Source organism: Balaenoptera ricei, chromosome 15, assembly GCF_028023285.1.
Source record: "Balaenoptera ricei isolate mBalRic1 chromosome 15, mBalRic1.hap2, whole genome shotgun sequence".
Classification (NCBI taxonomy): domain Eukaryota; kingdom Metazoa; phylum Chordata; class Mammalia; order Artiodactyla; family Balaenopteridae; genus Balaenoptera; species Balaenoptera ricei.
In genome coordinates, this window is record NC_082653.1 from 17,121,557 (window position 1) to 17,146,510 (window position 24,954).

Here is a 24,954-nt window from a genome sequence, read left to right on the forward strand (position 1 = left end):
TGCAGAATCCCACTCTCCCCAGGCAGGGGTCTGGGAAGCAGAACTAGGCTAGCCCAAGCCCTTCACCTGTGAAGGTGGTGGGGGGCAGCTAGACAAGAGTGGAAGAATTAGCCTGGGATTACAAGTGTAGCATGGGGGCAGTTAGTGGTCTCTATTCAAGGCGACCGTTCCACTCCATCTAGTGGGAACTGGGGTGCAGGAGAGGGAGACTCTGTGTTCTCTGCCAGAGCAACTCAATCCAGAGCCCCAGGCTCCCCAGTTTTGGAAACCCTAGCCATGCCTGACTTTCATATTTCTCCCCAACAGTCTGTCCAGTCCAATCCTTGGAGTCCCAACAAGGATGTGACTGGGGATGGGGTGGGGGGCTGGGGCTTGCTGAAACAGAAGAAGGAGGGTTTTGGCCATGTTCACAGTGTGAATCCCTTGAGCTTTGCCCAGAGGCCCTGCCCCTGGCTTTTACAGCCCAGGCCCCCAGCCAGGACCAAGTGGCACCTGGTCTCTTCCATGAGATCCCCTGCTCCCAGGAGAGCAGAGTCCCAGCCTGTGGGCTGCTAGGGACAGCTCGGACTCTGATCTGTGGTTTTAGGCTTTCAGCCTCAACCAGGTCTTTGTTCAGACCGGGAAGAAAAAGGAAAAAACTACAGGGATCTGTCTCCGGAGAAGGGGAAGGGGGAAGGCAGCAAGAGAGATTGGGATGCCTCATGCCCAGTCTTCACCCCCTCGCGTGTGGGGTGGCGACAAGGGAGAGGTGTGGGTGAATGAGAGGGGTGCCTGTGAGGCTGACGGGGAGGTGGGGGGGATTGCGGCGCGGTCATAGATGCACCCAGAAGAGTGTGTGTGTGTGTGTGTGTGTGTGTGCGCGCGCGCGCGCGCGTGCTGGAGGTGGGGTGACGACTCTTACATGAACTACTCATGGCAGGGCGTGCCCGAGACCCTCGCCAGCGGACACCTGCTACAGTTGAGGGGAGATGCCCCTCCCTTCCCCCCATTCACCTGGTCCCCCCTCCTTCCCTCCTCTCGCATCCGTCCCCCAACTCACCTGTTCTCCCACGGCTTCTTCCTCTCTCCCTCCTCCCCCCACCGCCCCCTATACCTGCACCCCGGCCGGGCAGATGGTGCGCGGCGGCGCGGCCCGGGGGGAAGGGGCGAGGACCCCGCGGGGCGCGTGACCGTACGAGCCAGCTGCCCCGAGCCACCGGGCCCGGCGAGGGTGCGCGAGGAGCCCGCGTGGGCCAGGCGCGGGCGTGTGCGAGGCGCGGGCGTGCGCGCGAGGGTGTGTGCGCGGCCGAGGCGGAGCGTCGGGCGGGTGGGCGGCGGCGGCGTTAGGACTCCGGGGACACCGCCCCCCGCCCCGCGTCCCGCCCCCGCCCAGCCGCCCGCCTCAGTTCGCGCTGCGCCTCGGCTTCGAGCGCAGCGGCGCCGGCTCCGCGAGCCCAGCGGCGCGCACCGCCTGCGGCCGCGCCGACGATGCGGGGCCGCCCCGCGCCCGCCCCAGTCCCGGCCCCCGCGGGAAGGGGCTGAGCCACCGCCGCCCGGATGGCGAGCCTCGCCGCGCTCGCCCTCAGCCTGCTCCTGCGGCTGCAGCTGCCTTCGCTGCCCGGCGCCCGGGCGCAGAGCGCCGCAGGTGAGTGCGTCCCCGGCCCCTTCTCCCTCCCCGGCGCGTCCGGGCGCCTGCCGCCGGGCCCCGGGAGAAGAAAGTTGTGCAGGGTCGCGGGGGATGCGGGGGGCGGCTGGACGGAGCCCGGGTCCCCGACTGCAGCCGCGGGCAGCCGTGTCCAGGCGCCCCCGGGCCAGCGTGCCCGGCCCCCGGCGTCCCTCGGCCGGCCGCGTTCGGCGAAGTGCGCCGCTTTACTTTCCTGCGGACCCCCCGGCCTCGAGTAACTTTCCGCGGCTGTGGCGAATATTTCCGCTCGCCGCCTCCCACTTGTCGGAATCTGTCACTTGAGTGTGTGGGGCGGCGAGATGGGAAGCAGCATCGACGCCCGGGGTGGAGCGTCCTCTCCCCGGCAGCCTCCTGGGCAGCGCGCGCTTTTCATGGGGAGGACCGGTCGCCAGCAGGCCGAGGCGGCCAGGGCGGTGGCTCTTCTTGTCTCACGGGAGAGACAGGCGGCCCCAGACTTGCTCTAACCACGCTGCTTCCCTGAGCTTGTCCTGAAGCCGCTGAAGGCACCGTGGAGGTGTTGGTGTTAAGGATCGAGACGGCGATCCCTCCTCCCGACCCCGTGGTTCTTATCCGAAGCAAACGGGCGCCCCTGTTAAGGCCCTTCGGGTGGAGGGGCTTTGACCTGTGAGCGTGTCTGCTCCAGAAAAGTTTGGGGGACTCGTATTTGGATTTGACCATGGGGAGGAGGCGAGCAGAGGTAGTTCCCCCTGTGTGTGTGTGTGGGCGTTTGCCCTGGCATGCTACTAATGGCAAGTTGGCATGCAGAGGAGGCCACCAGGATCCGGGATCTTACACATCCCCAAAGCCCGCGGGAGGCAGCTTCCAGCCCTGAGCCCCCAAAGAGTAGGCGGTGGGGGAAGGAGAGAAGAGAGAATGGGGTGCAGGTATGCTTCCAAGTTCAGAATCACCTTGCAGTTTCCAATTAGCTCAGGTGTGACCACGCTGAGGGGAGATTGCTGGGATCACAGGGGCAGGCTGAGATGAGGTAGTGGGACTTAGGAAAAGATTCGTTTTGGATTGATGAGTAACAGCGGTGCCCATCTATTATCACGCTGAAAGAAAGAGAAGGGAAGAAAGAGAAAGAAACTGTGGGGGAGTGTAACCTCTTTAAACAGGCTGCTTCTGAGGTTAAGAGCCGCTGGAGTGACATTCCACTGGGAATGCACTGGAGTCTTCCTTGCTCCAAAACGGGAACTGAATATGGGACTTCTGCGAAGGAACAGCTTGTTTCGTGGCTGGGAAGTTAGGTGACTAGGACACTTCTTTTGAGGTGTGTGAAGCTGAAAGGTTGGTTTAGCAAGTAAGAGAAGAGGGACAGCCACACATCATTCTGAAGATGGTGCACAATTCCTGTTTTCCTCGTTTTGGGTCTGTGTTAGGTGTGCTAGGGCAGGGAAGGAGGAGGATGCTTGGGGGCAGTCCTGGGGACCAGGCATCATTTGTGACTTAAATTTTTACTATCCTCCAAGACCTGGCCGGCCTGCCACCCATGAATAGTACTCAGGTTTCTGCGGCAAGAACCAGTGTCAAAAATATTCCTCCACGGGTCTCAGAGCGTTCTTGGGTGGCGTGCGGTAAAACCGTACGGGCTTGGGAAGCTGCCCGATGCTAAAAGCAAGCCGGCTCCGGATGCTCCCGCCAGGTGGCGCTCGCCCACAACTGTTAAAATGCAAATCTAGTTGCTTTTATCTCCGGAATAGACTTCTTTTCAATTTTTAAGTGAGTAATATGTTTATTCAGCAGCCTTTTGTTAAAACATTTAGAGAAGTGTGAGGAGCAAGCACCTTTTCTTTGTTTGCTCTTCGGAACACAGGGGAAGGAAAAGCAATCCTGGAGTACAGTTTGGGAAGAAATTTAAGGCACCATGTTTCTTTTGATTCGACCTGAGCTGAGTGGCTTCTGCAAACCTACTTTAGCGTATACTTAGCAAGTGGCTGCGTTTGTTCCAGGGGCTCCTTAAACGAGGGGGGGGGGGGGATTAACTTGTGTTGGAGATTTGATGCATTCTAAGCCTCACTCATTTGTAAAAATGGGAATTTTCTGTATGTATCTATTCTCTCCTTTCTGGTTTAATGCTAACTAGAACACTTAAGTTAATTATTTTTTCCAGGTTTCTAACATCTGCACTTGTAGATGCAGGAATGCTGCAAATGTTGACTTTTAAAAATGGACTTCTTACTTTATTTATAAATGCAGACATTGTTGGAACCCAAATCTAAATATGACTATAGTTTGATTTCTTTGAAAGAATCTGATTTAAAACTTTGGGCAAGTTTGGGTAAATAATACGTTTAAAAACTCAGTGGTGTGCTCTCCATATTCTTTTAATCTGAAAATTCTCAAGTCTCGAAAGCAATTTCAGTTTGTAAGCTTACATCCAGTACACAGTTGGGGTGATATATTTTGCTGTAATGTGTCGGTCACAGTGTCCAAAAGTCAGTGGTGAAAGCTTGTCGTCAAAAGGCAATTTCCTTCTTCCTTCTTGTGAGATGTGTTTCATGAGCCAGGATTATTTTTGTAAGCAATGATGGCAAAAAAAAAAAAAAAAAAAAACATTTAAAATCAGCCTCTGAAAAGTGTGGCAAAAACATGATTTGGGATAAGGAAAGAAGGAAACAGTTAAACAAATGGATAAGGGGATAATTCGTTTATTTACTAGTGGGTTTCAGCATCCGTACATTGAGAGCAAAAATGGATCTGAGAGGGACTGACTTGCCATCGCAATTGTTAGTGATGTAGTCATTTAACTCGATAATCATTGCCACATACCTCTGGGGAACTGTTAGCAGTACAGTCAAATTTTACTTTCTCTCCTGGATTGCTTGTTTGTTTCCTAATAAAAGAACCATTAATGTGCAAACCTGGCTAGGATTCTGTTTCAGCAACAATCGCAAACATGTTCGTAGTGAAAACAGACCACCGTCTTGGGTTACAACCCACTGCCTTTCTCCTCTCCTTCTTTTCTTCTTGCTTAGCTCCTGCAGGCTCCAGGCTGCCAGCTGAGACGGCATCCTCTGTAGTAATGTAACTGTCACCTTTCAGAGCCACAATCACAGGACATTACAGCATCATTTTTTTGAGCACGGGATACTCCCATGACTCTCTGGCAGTGTGTTGCTGTGGAAACAAGAGCAATGCCATATAGGCAGTGGCTCCTTGATACACAGTTATTGATGATGATGAAGAGATGGTAGAGTCTCGTGGCACCTGTGATGGGGGACGGGGGAGTTTAACTCGGGAGGCAGCCTGATTGAACAAAAAAGAGTATGAGCTTTGGAGGCTGAAGTCCTCAGTTTGAATACTGCCCCTGCCTCTTTCCAGCTGTGTCAGCCTGGGCAAGTCATTTCCTTCTCTAATCCCCAGCTTCTCATTTGTCAGGTGAGAATGATTATAGCTGCCTCCCTGGATTTTGTAAAGACTAGATAAGATGATGCAGGAAGAGTGAGTGCATTGTACTACTTTATCCTGAAGGGGAGCCTTTTCTCTTACTTGCCCTGGCATTGATGCATGTACACAGGCCAAGGGGGCACTGATGTTAAGCTCAGTTATGAATTGAAAATTAGATGGCTGGGTTTTGGTGATGATTTTTAGTGTTTCTCTTTTTCTTCCTTTTGGGGGCTTGATTCTCTGCAGCCACTTGTAGAAAGGGATTTGGAATGAAACAGGTGATACTAATACATTTGGCCATTCAAAGGTTTAGATAGGCGTGTTTAGTTCCAAGCATGTTTTACCTTGTAAATGAGAACGGATGGAAAACAGAGTGGTCGCACATTGTAACGGGACAGTGTTCACGTATGTCTTCCCTCCCTTCCTACCACCCTCCTCACACTGTCTTCCTTGCCTCCTGGCTCTTCCTCCTGCTCTACTGCCATCTTTTACCTAACCTAGAAATCAAGTGCGTGGCACTCTGGGGCTGTGAGGGGAAAGGTGCTTTGTGCACTTGACAAATAAGCAAAGACTAAGTGAACACATAGAAGGCTCTGGCGGTCCAGTAAGTAAAAAAGCTATGAGATTATTGAAAACAAACCATGCCTGACAGGTGTAATAGCATTTGCAGGCACATTACGGAATTGGGGCTAGGAGGCAGCACCATGTAGATATTAGAAAGTAGTTAGAGTGTCTTGTGAAATCTTATAAAATGGATTCAAATTGGTTTGGAGAGGAAGAATGCTGTGGGTCTTCTATGGATTAAGAGCAATCGGATGCAGCCAAAGGGACAGCGGGGGTCACTAGTGTTGTGTGCAGGTGGGACAGGGTGACCAGAGGGGATGATGGGATTCAGCAATGGATGTGGTCTTGCTGGACACCCTTATTTGCCTGGAAGAGGGAGAAACGACCATGATCATATTTATTTATTATCTGTTGGTAAGAGTTGCAGGTTGCAGAAAAGATACAGAGGGACGCAGTGAGGATGCGAGGTATAGATCCCAAGGGATCTGCCAGAAGTCAACTGTGAAAAATGGGAATTAATGTGTCAAAAAAGCAGAGTGGTGAAAGGATGAGGAGCCACTGAGAAACAGTGATCCTTTGGCCTGTTTTATTTCAAAATGTCAGCATTGTTTCCCTTGGTACATCCTAGGTATTTACCCAGGTGAGGGCTGCTCAGAAACCCCACCAGATCCACCATCAGACTGATGGGTGACTAATAAATTGAAGTGAGTCTACAGTGTTACAGACAATTTTTTTTCACACTCTAGTCAAGTTGCTGAAGTATATCTGACACACACATTCACTGGTGCACAAGTGGAATAGATAGAAAGTCTTTCCAATTTCTTGAATATTCAGCTTACAATCTTCATTTGATGCTGGAGGGAATAAAAAATGGTGACGCCACTTTGGTAAGTGGTTTGGCAGTTTCTTTAAAAAGTTAAACATACACGTGCCATAGGATACAGCCATTTCACTTCTAGGAATATACCCAACAGAAATGAAAACATATGTCGACACAGAGACACGTACGTGAATGTTCATAGCAGTGTTATTCATGGTTGCCAAAAGCTGGGAATAATCCAAATGTCCATCAACTGGTGAATCCATCCAGTGGAATACTACTAGCAATAGAAGGGAATGAACTATTGATAATATGCTACAGCATGGATGAACCTCAAAAAACATTACACTAAGCAAAAGAAGCCGGTTACAAAAGATTACATATTGTATGAAATATTCAGAAAAGACAAATCTATGGAGACAGAAGCCAGAACAGTAGTTGCCTGGGGCTGGGCATGGGAGCAGGGATTTGTAGCAAGTGGGCATGAGAGAACATTTTGGAGTGATGGAAAGATTCGAAAACTGGAAGGTGGTGATGGTTGAGTAACTCTCTAAATCCCAGCTCCCGGCTTGTGATATGAACTTGGTAAGTTACTTCACTGTTCTGAACCTTTATCTCTGCATCTGTAAAGGGGGCACACCAGTGCCCTGGTGCTGCAAGAGCCAGAGGTAACTCCTGTAAATTGTCAAGCTTGGCTCCTGGCACAAAACAGGCACCCAATAAGCGGCATCACTCTTAATTGTGCCTTACCAGTCTCCAAAATAGTTTGTTGCATTCATTATTTGCAAGGCGTTATTTTTGGTTTGTCCCTCCACCCCCCTTGTAGGCTCTTTAGACTGTGAATTAAATCAATGAGCTAACGTTTCTTCCCTCTCATCAGTTTGGCAAAAATGAAAAAGTTTAAGGCTATCAGGTTTTGATAAGGATCTGAGCAATTAGGTGGCTTTGTTCACTGTTGAGTAGTGACTATTGAAACAGCTTTTTTGAGTGCTCATTTGGCAATGTCTATTAAAATTGAAGATGCGAATGCTTTGTGCCTGGGGTGTTTTGGTAGGGTTCGGATTGGGGGCGGGGAGGGAATAGACCATTCATTCATTTTCTTTCTCATTAAGCCAAGGATGTAGAAATTTAACAGAAGGGTGGAAGTCCCCTTGCTCGGGAGCAGATACAACATGCTTTTGGCCCCTCAGTTTCCTAACAGGATGAACAACTTTCAGGGGTGAGGAAACAGCTCATGTTTTTCTGCCTTTTGTGAGGGCTTCCATCAACACCCCAGAAGAACGTGCCACCGGCAGTTCATGTGCTGCTCTTAAGATGTTTATTAACCTCAAACATTCTGGACATCATGACACTTGTCCTCTTCCAGGGGAGGACGCAGTGCTGTCACCCGCATTCCTAGCTCCAATTTCCCAAGACCCTGGAAAGCCTGTTCCTCTCGGATCACCCAGACTTAACTTTACTTCCCTTTTATCCCAGTGGTTCCGAAACTGATCATGAGATCACAAACCCATTTCTCTTGATCCTCCTGTAATTCACAGTGGGTGGTTATTTATCTTTTAAGGGTCATGTATTTGTCTCTTTGGAACCAAGCATGAATTCATGAATTCATATCAGCAAGGAGAACTTTTTAAAGCCTGCTTAAAGTTTAATCCTCATGAATGGGGTGGCTTTCAATGGCCTGTACTTGCTCTTATGGATTATAATTATGACTTTTCTGCTGCTCAATTGATCACAAGTTAGTCATTGGGAGCCCCTTTAAACCAGATCCTTTTTCACCATTTTCAAACATCTTTGAAAGCATCCTGATTTTTCTGTGACAACAAGGAACTTCAAGCTTACCCCTAGGTTTTCTGTCCCAAACATGTAGTCAGTTATTTATTTTTTTAAAAAAGAGCCCAGAGGGAAGAGATATGGGGACATATGTATATGTATAACTGTTTCACTTTGTTATAAAGCAGAAAGTGACACACCGTTGTAAAGCAATTATACTCTAATAAAGATGTTTAAAAAAAAAGAGCCCAGATCCCTTTTTGTGGAGACATCAGAACCCGAGCTGCACATTGTGAGGTTTTATTTGAACACTGGAAGAGAATAAAACAGGGGCTCTTGGTAATGTTAGGGATAGAAAAAGATATTTTAAACAGCATGCCTTTATGACCATTTCTCTCTTTGGTTTTTTTAAAGTTCATTTGAGCATGAGAACGTATTTGTCTAATTAAAAATAATTTTGTCGTTGTCAAGGTATGTGCTTAAATGTGAGTATAACCTTGAAGTTGATGTCACTATTCTTTCTTAAGCATCTTGGAATTGGCCCCTAAGTGCACAGGTCCAGATGATTCTCACTTGTCAGTGTTTGTTGAGCACCTGCTTTCTAAAATGAAGAAAAAGAAACCTATCCCAGTCTCATCCTAAGGCAACTTGGTGAGTTGTCTATTGCCGTGTAACAGGTTGTCCCCCGAAACTCAGTGGCTTTATTTTCTCACAGTTTTTCTTTGAGTCAGGAATCTGAGGGGCACAGCTGGGTTCTCTGGCTCTGGATCTCTGCAGTCAAGATATTGGCTGGGGCTGCAGTCAACTCGGCTCGAATGGGGAAGGGTCTGCTTCCAAGGTCACTCACTTGGTTGTTGGGAGGATCCAGTTACTCATGGCTGTTGGATTGAGGGCCTCAGTTCCTCATGAGCTGGAGAGAGGCCAACTGGGTTCCTTGCCAAGTGGGCCCTCCATCACAACATGGTTCCTGGCTTCACCAGAGTGAGCTATTGAGGGGACAGGAGAGCGTATGAGCAAGCCGGAAGTCAGTCTCTGTAACCTCATTTTGGAAATGACATCTCATCACTCTTGCCATCTTCAAGTAAAGTCACTAGATCCCGCTCACCCACAAGGGGAGGGAATCACACAAGGGCTGGACTACCAGGAAGCGGGGATCTTTCATAGCCACGTTAGGAGCTGCCAACCACAGGAACCTCAAATAAATGACACGCAGTATAGGAAACCTTGTATCTTGGGGAAAAAAATACAAACATCACTTTTAAAGTGTGTTCACATCTTTTCATTCTTTTTATTATTTTGGGCACCAGTATCAGTTCAGTGTCAAGATTTCACTCCTTAAAGGACTTTGAGTAGAGAGATTTATTGTCTCGTAATTGACTTAGCTTAAATCTTAAAAAAGTTAATTATGAAGGTCAGAAAGTAAAAAATGAATTAATATGGAGATTCATCAGAAAACTTTTCAAACTTCGTCCTAAAAGTTGAAGTACTGTGTTTTTATAAGACTATAAAACGTTCACACTAGGATGTAGGTTCCACTAGAACCATTTTATAATAAACACTAGTAGTTTAGGGCTATAATAAAGTTTAGCTAAAATTTACTATTTTTATTGCATATAGATATCCCAGTTCAAAAATTTAGTACTTAATATTTTAGACCTTTTCGACCCATGTCTAGAGAGTTTTTTTATTTTCACATAAGACTAAAATTGATAATTTATTAAGTTACAGTGATTGAAAGGTTTAATGTAAATATACAGATTATTATTTGGATCAAAACATGTCCTGCATGTACGTTTAGTTTTGATTGCTGAGGCAGTAGTACAGTCATTACAGAAGAACTTCAATCACGGTATTCTTTTAGGTGACTGTGGTTGGGGCCCATGAGATCTTCCAGGAGGGATGGTTTTGTCAAAATCCAGATGGGCTGACTAGACATTGGAGTTCCTGATGGGGCTGTGCTCCAGGAATTTACCTGTTACTCAGGTTACCTATTTGCTAGGTGGTGGTTCCAGAGGTCCCCATTGTGCTTTCCTAGGCAGTTGTAAGTAGGCGGGAGGGTCACCAGTTTATGCTGGTCCCAACCCCAAGCTCTTTTGGATTCATCTCCGTAAGGTGACCTTGAGGAAGGAGGAAACCAAGACACCTTGAGTTTGCCCTTTATATGCCTTGGGGAAATGCTTGTCTGGGTTCCACTTTCAGGGGCTTGGACTTTTGAGCAGTTTCTCATTTATTCATCGTCATCTTCAGTCCTGCTGAGTCAGGCTGTGCAAGGTTGGGTGCCAGTCACCCCTCCTGCTATGAGGGAGGTGAGGGCATAATTGTCCTAGGTGTCTAGGTCAGGGCTGCTGCACGTGGCTCTGTGGAACCTGCATAGCTGTACATGCAGGACTGGGTCAAGGACCTCATTCTGCTCCAATGGATCAGCTTTGAGTTCAAAGCTATTTCCATGTTCAGTCTCTCTCCTATTTCCAGAACCAGAGCTCCTGATATTTTTAACTATTATTTTTTCTTTCTTCTGCCAAATATTTTCTGTTTACCATCTCTGCACCTGTTACATTATCTTTTTACTTTTTGTTATAGAAATGTGTGCACTGGGTTGGGGGAATGGTTTTCAGCTCAGAAACTTCAGAAACTAAGACTTTAAGCAAGATTCTAACATGTCTCAAACCAGGGCTGGGGAGGGATGGGGTGGGGTGGGAGGAATGATCAGTTATATTCAGAAGCCAGGAGCAGCCAGCCTCTTCCCTGTATCTCAGCTGGTTCCAGTTTAGGATGGTTATCTTCCTCTAAACACATTGTTTGGAACAAAGCAGAGGGCAGCTCTCTAACACTTGGATTGCATTGTCTTGAGACCCTTTAAATTGGATTTATGGAGGAACTGTGGAATCTCCTGGAAAAGAGGAAACTTGTAGTTTCCACCTGTTGAGATGCTCAGTTCAAACATGCAGACACCTTAACTGAGCCCAAGTACCATACCACTCTTGCTTTAAACAGAAGTTTAAAAAACTTTCTTGGCGGGGTGTACTTATCAATGCACAATTTTCCCTTTCAATTAAATCTTTAAAATTTTCTGTACAGAGGATGTGTATTCCAAGTATAACATTATTTCTGGGACTTGACCCCTTGAACACGATTTTTGGTGGAGGAGTCACCTGAACAAATCCCAGAGTTCCAAGGTCACCACTGTGTGTAAAGATGTACACATATTTTATTTATTTTTATTTTTTATTTTTTTATATTTAAATGTAATTTTCTTTTTTTTTTTAACATCTTTACTGGAGTATAATTGCTTTACAATGGTGTGTTAGTTTCTGCTTTATAACAAAGTGAATCAGCAATATATCCCCATATCTCCTCCCTCTTGCGTCTCCCTCCCTCCCTATCCCACCCCTCTAGGTGGTCACAAAGCGCCGAGCTGATCTTCCTGTGCTATGTACACATATTTTAAAATAGATTTTCTTAGTTTAACTTGGGACCGCTCTCCTTATTGGTCGCTATTTTAGTGAAGGTTGATGAAGTCAGAACTCCCTTACCTTTATTATCTTTACATCTTTTTGCACATAAAATGTTCAGCATACATTTAAATTCACTTGTATGCAGAAGCACATTGTAATTGCTTTTACCTGAGAATCGACTTAGCAATTCCTAATTCCACTCTCATTTCCTCGTACCTCCAAAACCTCAGCAGGTATCATTTGTCATTGGAAAGTTGCTGACCACCTGTTCCACCTGGAGCTCTAGGGGTCCTTGGTACCTCCCCTATTCTAGCCTACCTTTTCAGATGTCTAACTGGGGGCCATCCCTTTGTGATCTGTAGGTTTTGGCTCAAATCTGACATTTCCTTCTTTTGGGGTCTCAACTCCCTTTGGAGATTCTTAGCTTTAGCTACCGTTTTGGCTCATATAGAAGATTCCAGGAATTATGCCTTGGGCTCATTGCCCTTGGCTCAGCCGTCTTTTACTATATGCAAGGTCCAAATGGTATGAGGCAGAGGAACAGTGAAGGAATTCCACTTGGCTCAGAGCCTCTCACAGAAATTCTCACGTTTCAGCATGTTTTACTTATTGTTTCCTACTTTGGCATTCTGATCTCAGAGTAAAATCTGGCCATGATAGTGAGCACAGCACGCCTGTCCCATTTCTGACACCAATGGCGTAATTAAAATGGATTACAAATTATCTGGCAGAGACCTTGTATGTGCTCCAAACTTCCATAAATTCCTGATTTATTTAGCTAAAGATACAGGATATCATGGAAGTGAGGTGACTACAGAGAGACGAAGCAGATGTGGTGTCTTGGCCTGACCTTTTCTGGCCTCTTGGTTCCCCTCATGGGGTGCATACTTGCTGGTGACATCTTCAGCACTGGCAGAATCCTGCTTATGCACAGAAGCAGCCCAGTTTTGGCTATGCCATTGCATAGCATCTTGGAAGATCCTATACTAAAAATATGAGCATCTATTAAGAGATATTTACCAATATTTACAAATAGATTCTTCTGGTTCATGAAGCAAACTCAGCATCTGCAAGGCCACATCCTTTTCTGTAGGAAGAAAAAAGAGCCAATTTTATGGATGTAACAATCGAATATTGTATTAATAATCACACTGTGTATGTTTATGTTAGTATAAGAAGCAAAATGGAAGGCTACTCTTCGCAGAATAGGTATAGAGAGAAATGGAATTGAGATGGTAGATAAACGGCATTTTGGCTTTAATTTGTAATATTCTATTTCATTTGAAAAGGAGAATACATTTAAACTTTGTTAAAATTAGTTGATAATTCTTGATAGAGAAGAACATAGGTGTTAATTATACTTCTCTTTGTAATATTTCTGCATTTCAATTATTTCCTTTAAAAAGTGATACCCTTGCAATTTAAGATTTGTTGTAAATTATAGGGATTTTAAACATACGAACTGTTCCTCAATCATTCTTTCAAAACAAATTGAGGTCTTATTTTCTTTATGGAAAGCTGCCTTTCAAAGTCTGTAATGAGGATTCCTATGGGGAATTCTAAGACCCCTGCATCTGGTTAGAAGGAGCAAAGGAGAGAATTGTGTTACAAATGTAGGGAGGCACTTGAGCATGAGTGACTTGGGGCCCAGATGGAGGGGCCTCCTTAGGCATCAGTGTCCATCTACCTCCTACACCTTCTCTCTCCTGGGGCCACATGGAGAAATAACAGAGATTCTTCCATGGGGCAACCTTTGGGTTTGCTTGAGGCCTTGGGTTTGCTTGAGGAGGGTACATTTGACACAGAAGAATAATGTTCCACAATCTTTTCAATGTTTAGAGTTGCTGTGAACCTAGGCACAGTTTTCCCATCTGTAAAATGAGCAGATGACTTTGGTGTTTCTTAAGGGCTGGAGTTCTAGTCTCTGACTTTAGGCTTTTGATTGTTTCCCCTGAAAATCAAATCATTTGACATCTTTGATAGGGGTTAAGATACTAAAAATCTACCCTTTCCCGATGAATCAGTTTTGTTATTTGACACCATCCATAGTCTGTTCAAAAGGAATAAGTTGTGAAATCCCCCGGTCTAGGAGATGAAACAAACAGAATCTGTTTCCAGGATTGTTCATTTCAAAGGGCGACTCCATTAGTCCGGATTAGAATATAACAGAAGGAATTTTCACTCTCCTGGGATGAAAATTTCTAAACCCAAAAGAGTATACAGAGGAGCGGGAGCATTTGGCTCATGTTGGAACGGAAAGCAGAAAACACAAGGAGATGACAGGTCATTTGGTGAAATGATGGATGATAGGGGAATAATAATGGGCAACCAGATTTAAAAGTTATGAAAATCACGGGTGCACCGGAGTGTGTCTGCAGAGCCTGAAGGATTCCAGCCGAACACCAGGGAAGTGAATACAAGAGAGGAAATGACTGCCAAATAGGGAACACTGACACTATTGTGTACTTTAAAAACTTAAAATGAGCCAGGCATTTTTCAGAGGCTTTACTAATTGTCACTTGTAGAGTCTTCATAACAGTCCTATGTTGTGGGTACAGCTAGTGAGTGGTAGAGCCAAGGCTTGAACCCGAGCAATTTGAGGCTGGAATCTGTGTTCTTAGCCACTGCTTCCTGCTCTCTGTCCGGTGTACTTTGTGCCAGGTGCTGTGCTCAATTCATCCTTAGGGGAAAAGTTTAGGTCCCACTTGAAATTCCTGGGTGGAAAGCCTTTCTTCAGAATTTTCAATGAGAAAATTGCAGGGGACTTCTAAGACGTCATTGAATTCTCATAATGATCTTATGAAGCAGGCACAACAATCCCATGTATCAGGTAAGAGAACCGGTTTTATGGAGGCTCAAGGGCTTGACCACAGTCATACTTGAGTCATCTCATTTCAGAGTCCAGGTCCTTAAACACATAATGGTGAATGTTAGGAGACTTTTCCGAGTGGGGGAGAGGGGCTGTCTTCCTAAGAGAGAAGCCCCATCTTCTCCCCAAATAAGTCTCAACCATTCCAGTATCAAAAGAGGGTAATTCATAGAGAGGACCCTCATTTGTCCTAGAACAAAAGTTGGGCCCCTACATGCGGCTGATTGCACACTGGGACCTCAGCAGCTGAAGGTGCCACACTCCCAGGAACTCAGATGGGATGAAGGGTTCATCCCTGACTATGGTCTTTGGACCTCTGGGTCTCCAGCAAACGCAGCATTTTAGGAAAACACTTTTTGGCTGGACGTGGTTGATTGAATTCATTTAACCCACAGGATAGTCACCCTGTGGATCTAAGAGAGGTGATTATTTGAGTTTTACAAATGAGCAGCTGAAGCCTAAGCCATCAGGTGGGACTGCCTTTGAATTTGTAGGATGCACCATCAGCTGTTGAACGTCAGAGATTTTTGCAGCAAGACTTTGGTTCTGAAATATAAGGGCCTGTGTAATTTTATCTCTAATCTTCCAAAGGCACTAAATACCTCCCCGTTGAATTTTTCATTGTGTGCCCTACAATAAAGAATGTGTAAATAAATCCCTTCTCAATTTCTGCTCTTGTGACTGCAGTTTTTGAGCTTGGTTCCTGATGTGACCTTTTGGTAGTTCTTGGCTATTTTTTCTTGTGGAATCAGGTCTGGGGCAGGTGGACCCATCTGCTCTGACATGAAGGAAAGCATAGTGATTAAAAGTGCAGGCTCTGATCTCAGACTATGTGGGCTCAATGCTGTGCTACTTACAAGCTGTATGACCTTGAACAAGTTATTTGAGCCCTTTGAGCCTCAGTTTTATCATCTGTGAAATGAGGCTAATCATAGTAACTTGCTTGTAGGGTAGTGTAAGAAATCAATGAGGTGATGTATGTAAAATGCTTAGCCTGGGGCCAGGCTCATGGAAATTGCTCAGTAAAGGCTAGTCGTTCTTGGTGGTGATGCTGTTGCTGGAGGGTACTGCTGCAACTCAGTGGAGCACAGAATACATGGCGAGGGTGACCAGTTGTCCTGGTTTGTCCAGGACGGAGGTGTTTCCCAGCATGTGGGACCTTCAGTAGTAAAACCAGGCAAACCAGGATGAGTTGGTCACTCCAGTGCCCATCCCAGGCCACAAAGCTTTGTTCAGAGTGACCTCATTGCATATGCTGTGCAGGTTCCTGGAAGTTGCATGTACAATTCATATTTATGTAGCAAATAAAAAAAGATTGTCTGATATTTGACCTGCATTTGATAGATGTTACTGTAGGAAGAAATAGAATAGCTTTTGTCAGTTTCCAAAAATATCACCACTAGAGGAGGTGTCTGGGGTCTCCTGCTGTATCTCTCTGGATCCTGACGGAAAACAGAATTATACTCCAATGTGTTGTGACACTTTAATGAAAGGACTGTACATGACTGGGGCTAAGGGGAACCACAAGGGGTGCTGAGACATCTAGGGACTAGGAACAGTGGGAGATTATTAGTACCCTTTAATTTGCAAAGGGGCAAGGGGAGGGAATTGTGTTAATGGAGCCCTTCTTTGTACTGCTCTGAGCTCCAGGAGGCATGAGTCCTTTGCCCTCTGGTTCTAATTGTGTTTAGCAGATGGGGAGCACTGGCGGGAGATGATAAGGCAGGAGGAGAAGCTCGGGGTATTTATCCTCTTCCCTTCCTGCCTCACTGCTTTCTGGTATGGCTCTACTCCTCAGTGGCAGTGCTTCTCAAAGTGTGGTCCCTGGACCAGCAGCCTCAGCATCCCCTGGGAACTTTTTATAAATGCAAATTTTGGGGACCCACTGCAGACCTGCTAAATCATAAACTCTGGAAGTGGGTAATCTGTGTTCTAAGAAGCCCTCTAGGTGACTCTGGCACGTGTGAAAATTTGAGAACCACTGGTCTAGGGAGCAGAGATATACCATTAATTTCATGTGGGGCCTTTGGCCAATTAAGTCCATTCTCTGGTTTGGAGGACCGTTTCTGTCTCAGCCAAATGAGAGGGAGCTTTGCCATCTCTCTTCATAGCACTTGATCCTCTTAAATAGTCTTTTTTTTTTTTTTTTTAAATAAACTTGGTTATTTATTTATTTATTGCTGTGTTGGGTCTTTGTTGCTGCACGCAGGCTTTCTCTAGTTGCTGCAAGCGGGGTCTACTCTTCGTTGCAGTACGCGGGCTTCTCATTGCGGTGGCTTCTCTTGTTGCAGAGCATGGGCTCTAGGCACGTGGGCTTCAGTAGTTGTGGGCATGGGCTCAATAGTTGTGGCGCACAGGCGGGCTTAGTTGCTCCGCGGCATGTGGGATCTTCCCGGACCAGGTCTCTAACCCACGTCCCCTGCATTGGCAGGCGGATTCTTAAGCACTGCGCCCAGGGAAGTCCTTAAATAGTCTTTTTAAAAAAAAAAAAAATTTTTTTTTTTTTAGTTATTTTTGCCTGTGTTGGGTCTTTATTGCTGTGCGCAGGCTTCCTCTAGTTGCAGCCAGTGGGCCCTACTCTTTGTTGTGGAGCGCTGGTTTCTCATTGCGGTGGCTTCTCTTGTTGTGGAGCACGGGCTCTAGGTGTGTGGGCTTCAGTAGTTGTGGCACGTGGCCTCAGTAGTTGTGGCTTGCAGGCTCAGTAGTTGTGGCGCACGGGCTTAGTTGCTCCGCGGCATGTGGGATCTTCCGGGACCAGGGCTCTAACCCATGTCCCCTGCGTTGGCAGGCAGATTTTTAACCACTCCGCCACCAGGGAAGTCCTTAAATAGTCTTTTTATTTATTTATGTCTTTATTTTCTGACTCTTTTCTATTAGAATTAACACTCCATGAGGGTCAGGACTTTGTTCTGTTCACTGCTGATCCCCTGTGCCCAGCACAATTCCTATACATGGTACTCCATGTTGGTGAATGAATGGATAGGAAGTGATTTCTAAGATCACTTTTAGCAATTTTAGTTTTAATGTGAAGATTCTGTGTTCTGTCTTATATAATAATGGGTAGTTTATCCTAAATCTGTCAGTCTGAAATCTCAACCTACAATTCCATTTTTTGTAAAAAAGGAAGATAATAATCGATGAATTAAAGAAAGAACATTTAAAACACCCTCTGTGTGCCAGGGACCATGGCACATGCAGTATGTCACACATTCTTTATTTAATCTTCAGAAAGGCTGTGTGAAATTGGATTACTATAAAGGAATGCTATCTTAGTGAGGCTGTGTGACATACCGAAAGTCACATAGCTGTTTTTTAAAAATTTTATTGAAGTATAGTTGAATTACAATGTTGTGTTTAATTTCTGCTTTACAGCAAAGTGACTCAGTTATACATATATATATTCTTTTTCATATTCTTTTCCATTATAGTTCATCACAGGATATTGAATGTAGTTCCCTGTGCTATACAGTAGGACCTTGTTGTTCACATAGCTATTAACTGGCCAAACCCAGCTTTCAATCAAGCTGTGTTCACTTCCAGGCCAGTATTGTTTTGATTTCAGAGCTGTGCAAGATTCAGAAAAATCTACTGAATTGCACAGATTGATTACAAAAGAATAGTTTGCCTTGAAATCTGTTTTGTCTTGGGTCACTCAACATGTTGGAGAGAGGATAGGCACTGAAGTCAAAAAGACCTGAATTTGGGCTTCCCTCGTGGCGCAGTGGTTGAGAATCTGCCTGCCAATGCAGGGGACACGGGTTCGAGCCCTGGTCTGGGAAGATCCCACATGCCGCGGAGCAACTGGGCCCGTGAGCCGCAATTACGGAGCCTGCGCGTCTGGAGCCTGTGCTCCGCAACAAGAGAGGCCGCGATAGTGAGAGGCCCGCGCACCGCGATGAAGAGTGGCCCCCGCTTGCCGCAACTAGAGAAAGCCCTCGCACAGAAACGAAGACCCAACACAGCCAAAAATAAATAAAAAAAAAAATAAATTAAAAAAAAAAAAAGACCTGAATTAAAATCCTGGCTCTTGCCACTTAATGGCTGTGTGTCCTTGAGCCAGTTACTCTATCTCTCTGAGCCTAGCTTCCCCCATCTGTCAATAGGGAATAATTCTACCAGCATGGAAGGGGCGGTTGCAACCATTTGAGATGATGCATATAAGATACCTGGCAAGTGATAATAGCAGTGGTGGTTCCTAAGAATTTTTTTGAGAATTGGTAATTCATGTATGAACTGTAATAAGTCTCAGTTTCATCGGTGGATTTTAGAGTTTACTGTTCTTTATTAGGAAAAACTGATAATGTGACTTGAACTTGCAACAGTCTCTGGAGATATTCTCATTCCCATCTGGGCTGGCTGTGGGCTCAGACTGCCTGGGATCCCTAATCGTCTTGCTTACTTGCTGTATGTCCTTGGGCAAATTAGTTAACCTCTCTGAGCTTTAATGTCTTTATCCCAAAATGGGGAATGATAGTACCTATCTCATTAGACAGTTATGCACGTCATGTGAAATAACATGTGTAAGGTGGCGAATAAATAGCGTGAAAATTATTATCATTGTTAAATGGGAATTTCTTCTGCATATCATATATGTCCATGGTCTCGTTACTGTTGAATTTTAGACATGCAGGTGCGTGTCTATGCACATAGGGAGGCATCAAGTAAGGTCCTACCTAGAAACAGTAAATGGTAACTGTACACCAGGCATTGTGTAAAAACTCCTTTCTCCTCTGAAATCCTACTATTTAGAAGCCTCACCTTCTAGTGTGATGTCAAGATTTTGGAAAGAAGCTGAAGAGTCTCTGGGCTTACCCAACAGATGTTCAACCCACACACAGCTGCTGTCCGTTCCCTAAGGGAGAGCCCCCAGACTCTTGTGTATGACTCTTTCTCCAAGCCCAGAGAGTTTGGAAGGAAGGAGACTGGCTGCTTCAGGGGGACATGCTTGCCGTGGTGGTTAATAAAAGGAGTGACGGCCTGATTGCTAGAGAGGAGCAGGAGAGCTATAGAAGAAGCAGTGAGATCTCAATAAACTCAGTAGCTGGAGCAGTAGCACGTGGGCAGAGGACGCTCCCCTCCTCTGAAGGCCCCGGAGACTGCACCTTATTGCTTTGCTCAAGACGCTGTGGCAGTCATGGCAATTATGATGTCAGCATACAAAACTAAACAAAAAAAAATTTTTTTTTTAATCCTAAGAATTAATACCCCAAATGCTGTCACTTTAAAGCAAAACGATGTCGGGAGAAAGAACTAGGTGTGGGTTCCGAATACAATAACTGATCTTTTTACGGATAACCTTGAGTTATAAGAAAAGGCTAAATTGTTTTCTTTAATCCCATTATTCTACTTTGTAATGTTTTCTAAGGTATTTTTAGGCATATCATTCCATTTTAATCTTTGCTCTTAATAAGTGCAACCACCTTTTTGCAGTTAAGAGGTTGAATCTTAGATGCAACAGAGGACCAACCCAAGGTCACACAGGTGCTAAGGAGGGGGGCAAGGCCTGAAACCTGCTGTTTAGATTTTGAACCTGTGATGTGCACCATGGCCCCGTTCTATCATGTAGGAGGGAAGGGCAGTTTGTAGAACATTTTTAAAGACTTCGTAGACACAGCTCTTCAAGTGTCTGCTATGGTGGTTAGCATGATGCCTTCCACCTAATGAACCCTAGGTTTAAGTATGTAGGAAATTGAATTAAAGAGCAAACCTTAGCTGTCCGGAAAGTTCTGATATTGTAAAGGCAGGTTTTCTTAGGAGCAACTGGAATGAAGGCAAAGTGGGAGGGGACAGGCGGGTAGGAGGAAATGCATAAAGAGAAATATAGGTAAAAAGAGGGAGAGTCTGGAGGGGCCAGAGGGCCTGGAATAGCATCGAGAGGCCAGTGGTGAAACAGGGCACGTGGCGTTTCCTTGGAGAAGTATGCTGCTGCTTTTTCTCTGACTCCTTTGATTTTGCTTGACCTGACTCTTCAGGGGAGCAAGTTTACAGCCTAAGGCTCTTAGTTAAAGATAACTTTTATTTGGCATGAGAAATTCATGCTAGCATGGGAAAAATTGCTACGGACTAGAGATTTTGATAACAAACAATGAGACAAGAGCCACGGAAGGATACCCCACCTCTGGCTTCCTCTGAGGCCAGTTCTATCCAAATGGTCTGGGAGGCCCGTGGCTCAGAACCATCTGACTCCATTCCTGGTGTGAGGCAGGCCAGGCTGAGTGCCGTTATCCCTTCCTCCCAGACCCAGAGATGGCCATGCCACGGTTTGAGTCTCCTCTTTGTCACTTGCATCAAAGAGGAAGATTTAGCAAATGACGTCCCTGTGTTGGAGGAAAGGGATCAAGATGTGTTTAATGTAGAGATTCTTCGGTGTCTATTCTTTTAAATTGGTGAAAGCTTAGTGCAGTGCAGTTGGAGGTGTGTAGAGAGTTGACAGCATGTGACTTCTGGATTAGGATGACTTGAGAAATTCAAATTGAAGTGGACCCTGTGTTAGTTAACTATTGCTGCCTAAAAAATTACCACGAAGTTAGCCACTGAAAACAGTACTTACTGAACCACTTAAGCAACTGACAATGACATTGGTTATCTCACAGTTTCTGTGGGTCAGGAGTCTGGGCATCTCTGAGCTGGGTCCTCGGCTAAGGGCCTCTCATGAGGCTGCCATCCAGACATCAGCCAGGGCTGTGGTCTCATCTGAAGACTTGATTGTGAAGGATCTCTTTCTAAGCTCATGTAGTTGTTGGCAGCATTCAGTGTTTTGTTTTTTTAAAAATTTATTTTATTGAAGTATAGTTGATTTACAGTGTTGTGTTAGTTTCTGGTGTATAGCAAAGTGATTAACTTATACATATACATAATAGTTTGCATTTGCTAACCCCAAATTCCCAATCCATCCCTGCCCCCTGCCCTTGGCAACCACAAGTTTTTTCTCTATGTCTGTGAGTCTGTTTCTGTTTTGTAAATAAGTTCATTTGTGTCATATTTTAGATTCCACATATAAGTGATATCTTACGGTATTTGTCTTTCTCTGTCTGACTTACTTCACTCGGTATGATAATCTCGAGTTGCAGCCGTGTTGCTGCAAATGGCATTACTTCATTCTTTTTTATGGCTGAGTAGTATTCCATTGTATATATGTACCACATCTTCTTTATCCATTCATCTGTCAATGGACATTTAGGTTGTTTCCATTGTGAATAGTGCTGCTATGTACATTGGCGCACATGTATCTTTTTGAATTAGAGTTTTCGTCTTTTCTGGATATATGCCCAGGAGTGGGGTTGCTGGATCATATATGGTAACTCTGTTTTTCGTTTTTTAAGGAACCTCCATACTGTTTTCCATAGTGGCTGCACCAATTTACATTCCCACCAACAGAGTAGAAGGGTCCCTTTTTCTCCATACCTTCTCCAGCATTTGTTTTTTTGACTTTTTAACGATGGCTATTCTGAAGCAGTGTGAGGTGATACCTAATTGTAGTTTTGAGTTGTATTTCTCCAATAATCAGTGATGTTGAGCATCTTTTCGTGTGCCTATTGGCCATCTGTAGGAAGCATTCAGTTTTTTGCAGGCTGCCAGACTGAGGGTCTTGCTGCCCTGTGGGCTGTTGGTTAGAGGCCATTCTTAGTTCCTTGCAACATGGGCCTCTCCGACACAGTGGCCTGCTTCATCTCCCCAGCAAGGGAGAGAGTCTACTAGCAAGACGGAGGTCACAGTCTTATGTACCTAATTGCAGCAATGAAATCTCATCACCTTTACTATATTCTGTTGGTTAGAAGCTAGTCACCAGTCCTGCCCACACTCAAGGGGAGGGGATTACATAAAAGCATAAGTACTGGGAAATGAGGATCATTGGGGACCATCTTAGAGTCTACCTGCCACAGACCCACATCTCAAACTACACCCCCCCCATTTGTTTTTTTTTGTGGTATTCTTCAGAGCCTTGCCACAAAAGCCTTTGCTTCTGTGGGCATGGGAGGGATTGAAATTTAAGTAAGAGACTGAAAGAGGGAGATGGAAAATTCTGTTTGGGTTTGACCCGGTTACTTATTTATCTTGATTGACTTATCACGGGTCTTACAGGGGGCTTGAAATATGTGATTTCCTTTCACCCTCACTGATAACCCTGAGAAGTAGGCAGATGAGGGAACTAGGATTTCCAGACAAGCTTGAATCTTGTCCAAGCTCGCAAGGGTCGAGGGGCGTTAGATTTTGAAGAGGTCAGAAGGTGTCAGGAGGAAAGGCTTTGCGGGGCTTGGTAACATGAGCTGCTTTCTCTCTGCCGGGGCAGGCTTAGCTGGAGCTGGGCTGTGGGCTAAGTTGAATGTCAGGACACCAAGTACAGCCTACATAATTGATATGAAGGTCAGGCTCCGGAGTAGATGTTGGAAGTCAGGACTCAGGAAGGGTGGCACACAGTAAACACAGTGAAGCTGAAAAGGGCCAAGTCTCTTGAGAGCCTTTCCTTTCATATCAGTAAGAATTAGGGGGGAAATGCTTTGCTTGTCTTCATCTTTCATTCATGCCCCTCCCAGTGTTGAATTTGGACTTTATAAAACCAGGTGAAGCCATTGTATTCATGTCTGCCAACCATGGGCCACTGTTTCTCTCCTGCTGCCTTTGCCTGCACAGCTGTGATTGAATTTTTTTCAGTTTTCTCTTATATTATAAAAGTGAGAGGAAAATGGAAATGTGAAAATGCACGTCCTCTCGGTAATATGTTTGAGGCAAAGATGGAGCCTGATAGGTGTAAAGACAGTGTTGACTGTTTAGCTTCCATTTGTTGACTGGTCAGATGCTTTCCGTTGTGAAAGGAAATCAGATGAAACTCACACGTGAACTGCTGGAAATGTGTCTTCCTCCATCGTGGCTTAAAGGCCATGTTTCATGGCCTTTAAAACTATGGACTGAAATCTTTAAAATTATGGACTGAAGGAGGCTTCCCTGGTGGTGCAGTGGTTGGGAGTCTGCCTGCCAATGCAGGGGACACGGGTTCGGGCCCTGGTCTGGGAAGATCCCACATGCCGCGGAGCAACTGGGCCCGTGAGCCACAACTACTGAGCCTGCGCGTCTGGAGCCCGTGCTCCGCAACAAGAGAGGCCGCGATGGTGAGAGGCCCGCGCACCACGATGAAGAGTGGCCCCCACTCGCCGCAACTGGAGAAAGTCCTCACACAGAAACGAAGACCCAACACAGGAAAAATAAATAGATAAATTAAAACCACCACAGGCAACATGTTGACTGCGGAAGACAGTTAAAAAAAAAAAAATTATGGACTGAAAATCAACATTAAAGAAAAAAAAGCTTCAGTGATTCAGGTACAGAGAGAAATCAACAGATCCATAGAGCTTTTGATGGGAAGATGGTCTGCTCCAGACTCCTTAATCAAGAGGACAGTGTTCAGCTTCCTATTGACATATTTTTCCAAGAAAGTTGATGACACCGTCAGAATCGCCGCACAACTGCCAAAGTAATTTTTTAAAAGCATAAATCAGAGCATGTCCCTCTTCTCTTTCAAATCATGTCCCTTGCATTTAGAATAAAGCCCCCAACCCAAACTACTGCTTCTTGCCTCTAAGATCTGGCTCCTAAGACTCTTTTTAATCCCCTCTCCCATGGTTCCCACTGCCATTACTTGGTTGAGTCTAGCTTGGGGACAGGTGGGGGGGGTCACCAAACTTCATCCCATGGGCCAAATCTGGCCTGCCGCCTGTTTGTGTGTGGCCTGTGAACTAAGAATGGTTTTTACATCTTTAATGGTTGATAACAAATCAAAAGAAGGATAGCATTTTGTAACACGTGGCAATCGTATGAAATTCAGATTTCAATGTCCATAAAAAAGTTATTTTGGAACAGAGCTTTGCCCATTTGTTTGCAAATTGTCTTTGACAGCTTTCACGCTGCAGTGGTGGAGTTGAGTAGTTGCAGGGGAAACTGAAGCCCTGCAGAGGCTAAAGTAATTACTGTTTGGGCCTTTACAGAAAAGGTCGGCTGACTACTGCTCTAGCCACATTGGCCATCTTTCTTTTCTCAAACAGTCAAAATCTGTGCCCACCTCAGGGCCTTTGCTCGTGCTGTTCTTTCTACTTGGGATGTTCCTTCTTTTCACCCTCCACTCAAGTATCACTCCTGCACTTTCTGTCCACATTAGCTTGAATATATTGATACGTTAATAGTATCGACTATCTCACAGTGTTTGTTTATTTACTTATTCATTTGTTTCTCCCTCTTGAATGTAAGCTCTTGGAGGGAGCAGTTCTGTCTTGCTCACCACTTAGGAAGCACCTGGCACATACTGGGTGCTCTGTAAATGTTTGTTGACAGACTCTGGGAATGAATGGAAATCAGTGCTGAACCTCCAGCCCAATCTTTTGCTGCATCTCTGCCAGTACGTCCTTCTCCCCAACACAAACTCATTTTCTCCTTC

General features: G+C 45.4%; 1 protein-coding gene across 8 annotated transcripts in view; it reads left to right on the forward strand.

Moving 5' to 3' along the window:
* Positions 1-1,514: 1,514 nt before the first annotated feature.
* PTPRT (protein tyrosine phosphatase receptor type T) overlaps positions 1,515-24,954 on the forward strand; it is a 1,095,010-nt gene continuing 1,071,570 nt past the window's right edge. For all 8 annotated transcript variants that reach the window (XM_059896616.1, XM_059896620.1, XM_059896617.1 and 5 more), the window contains exon 1: positions 1,515-1,624. In XM_059896616.1, the coding sequence (XP_059752599.1) occupies positions 1,537-1,624 (88 nt within the window). In that variant the 5' untranslated portion in view covers positions 1,515-1,536. The remainder of the gene's footprint in view (positions 1,625-24,954) is intronic.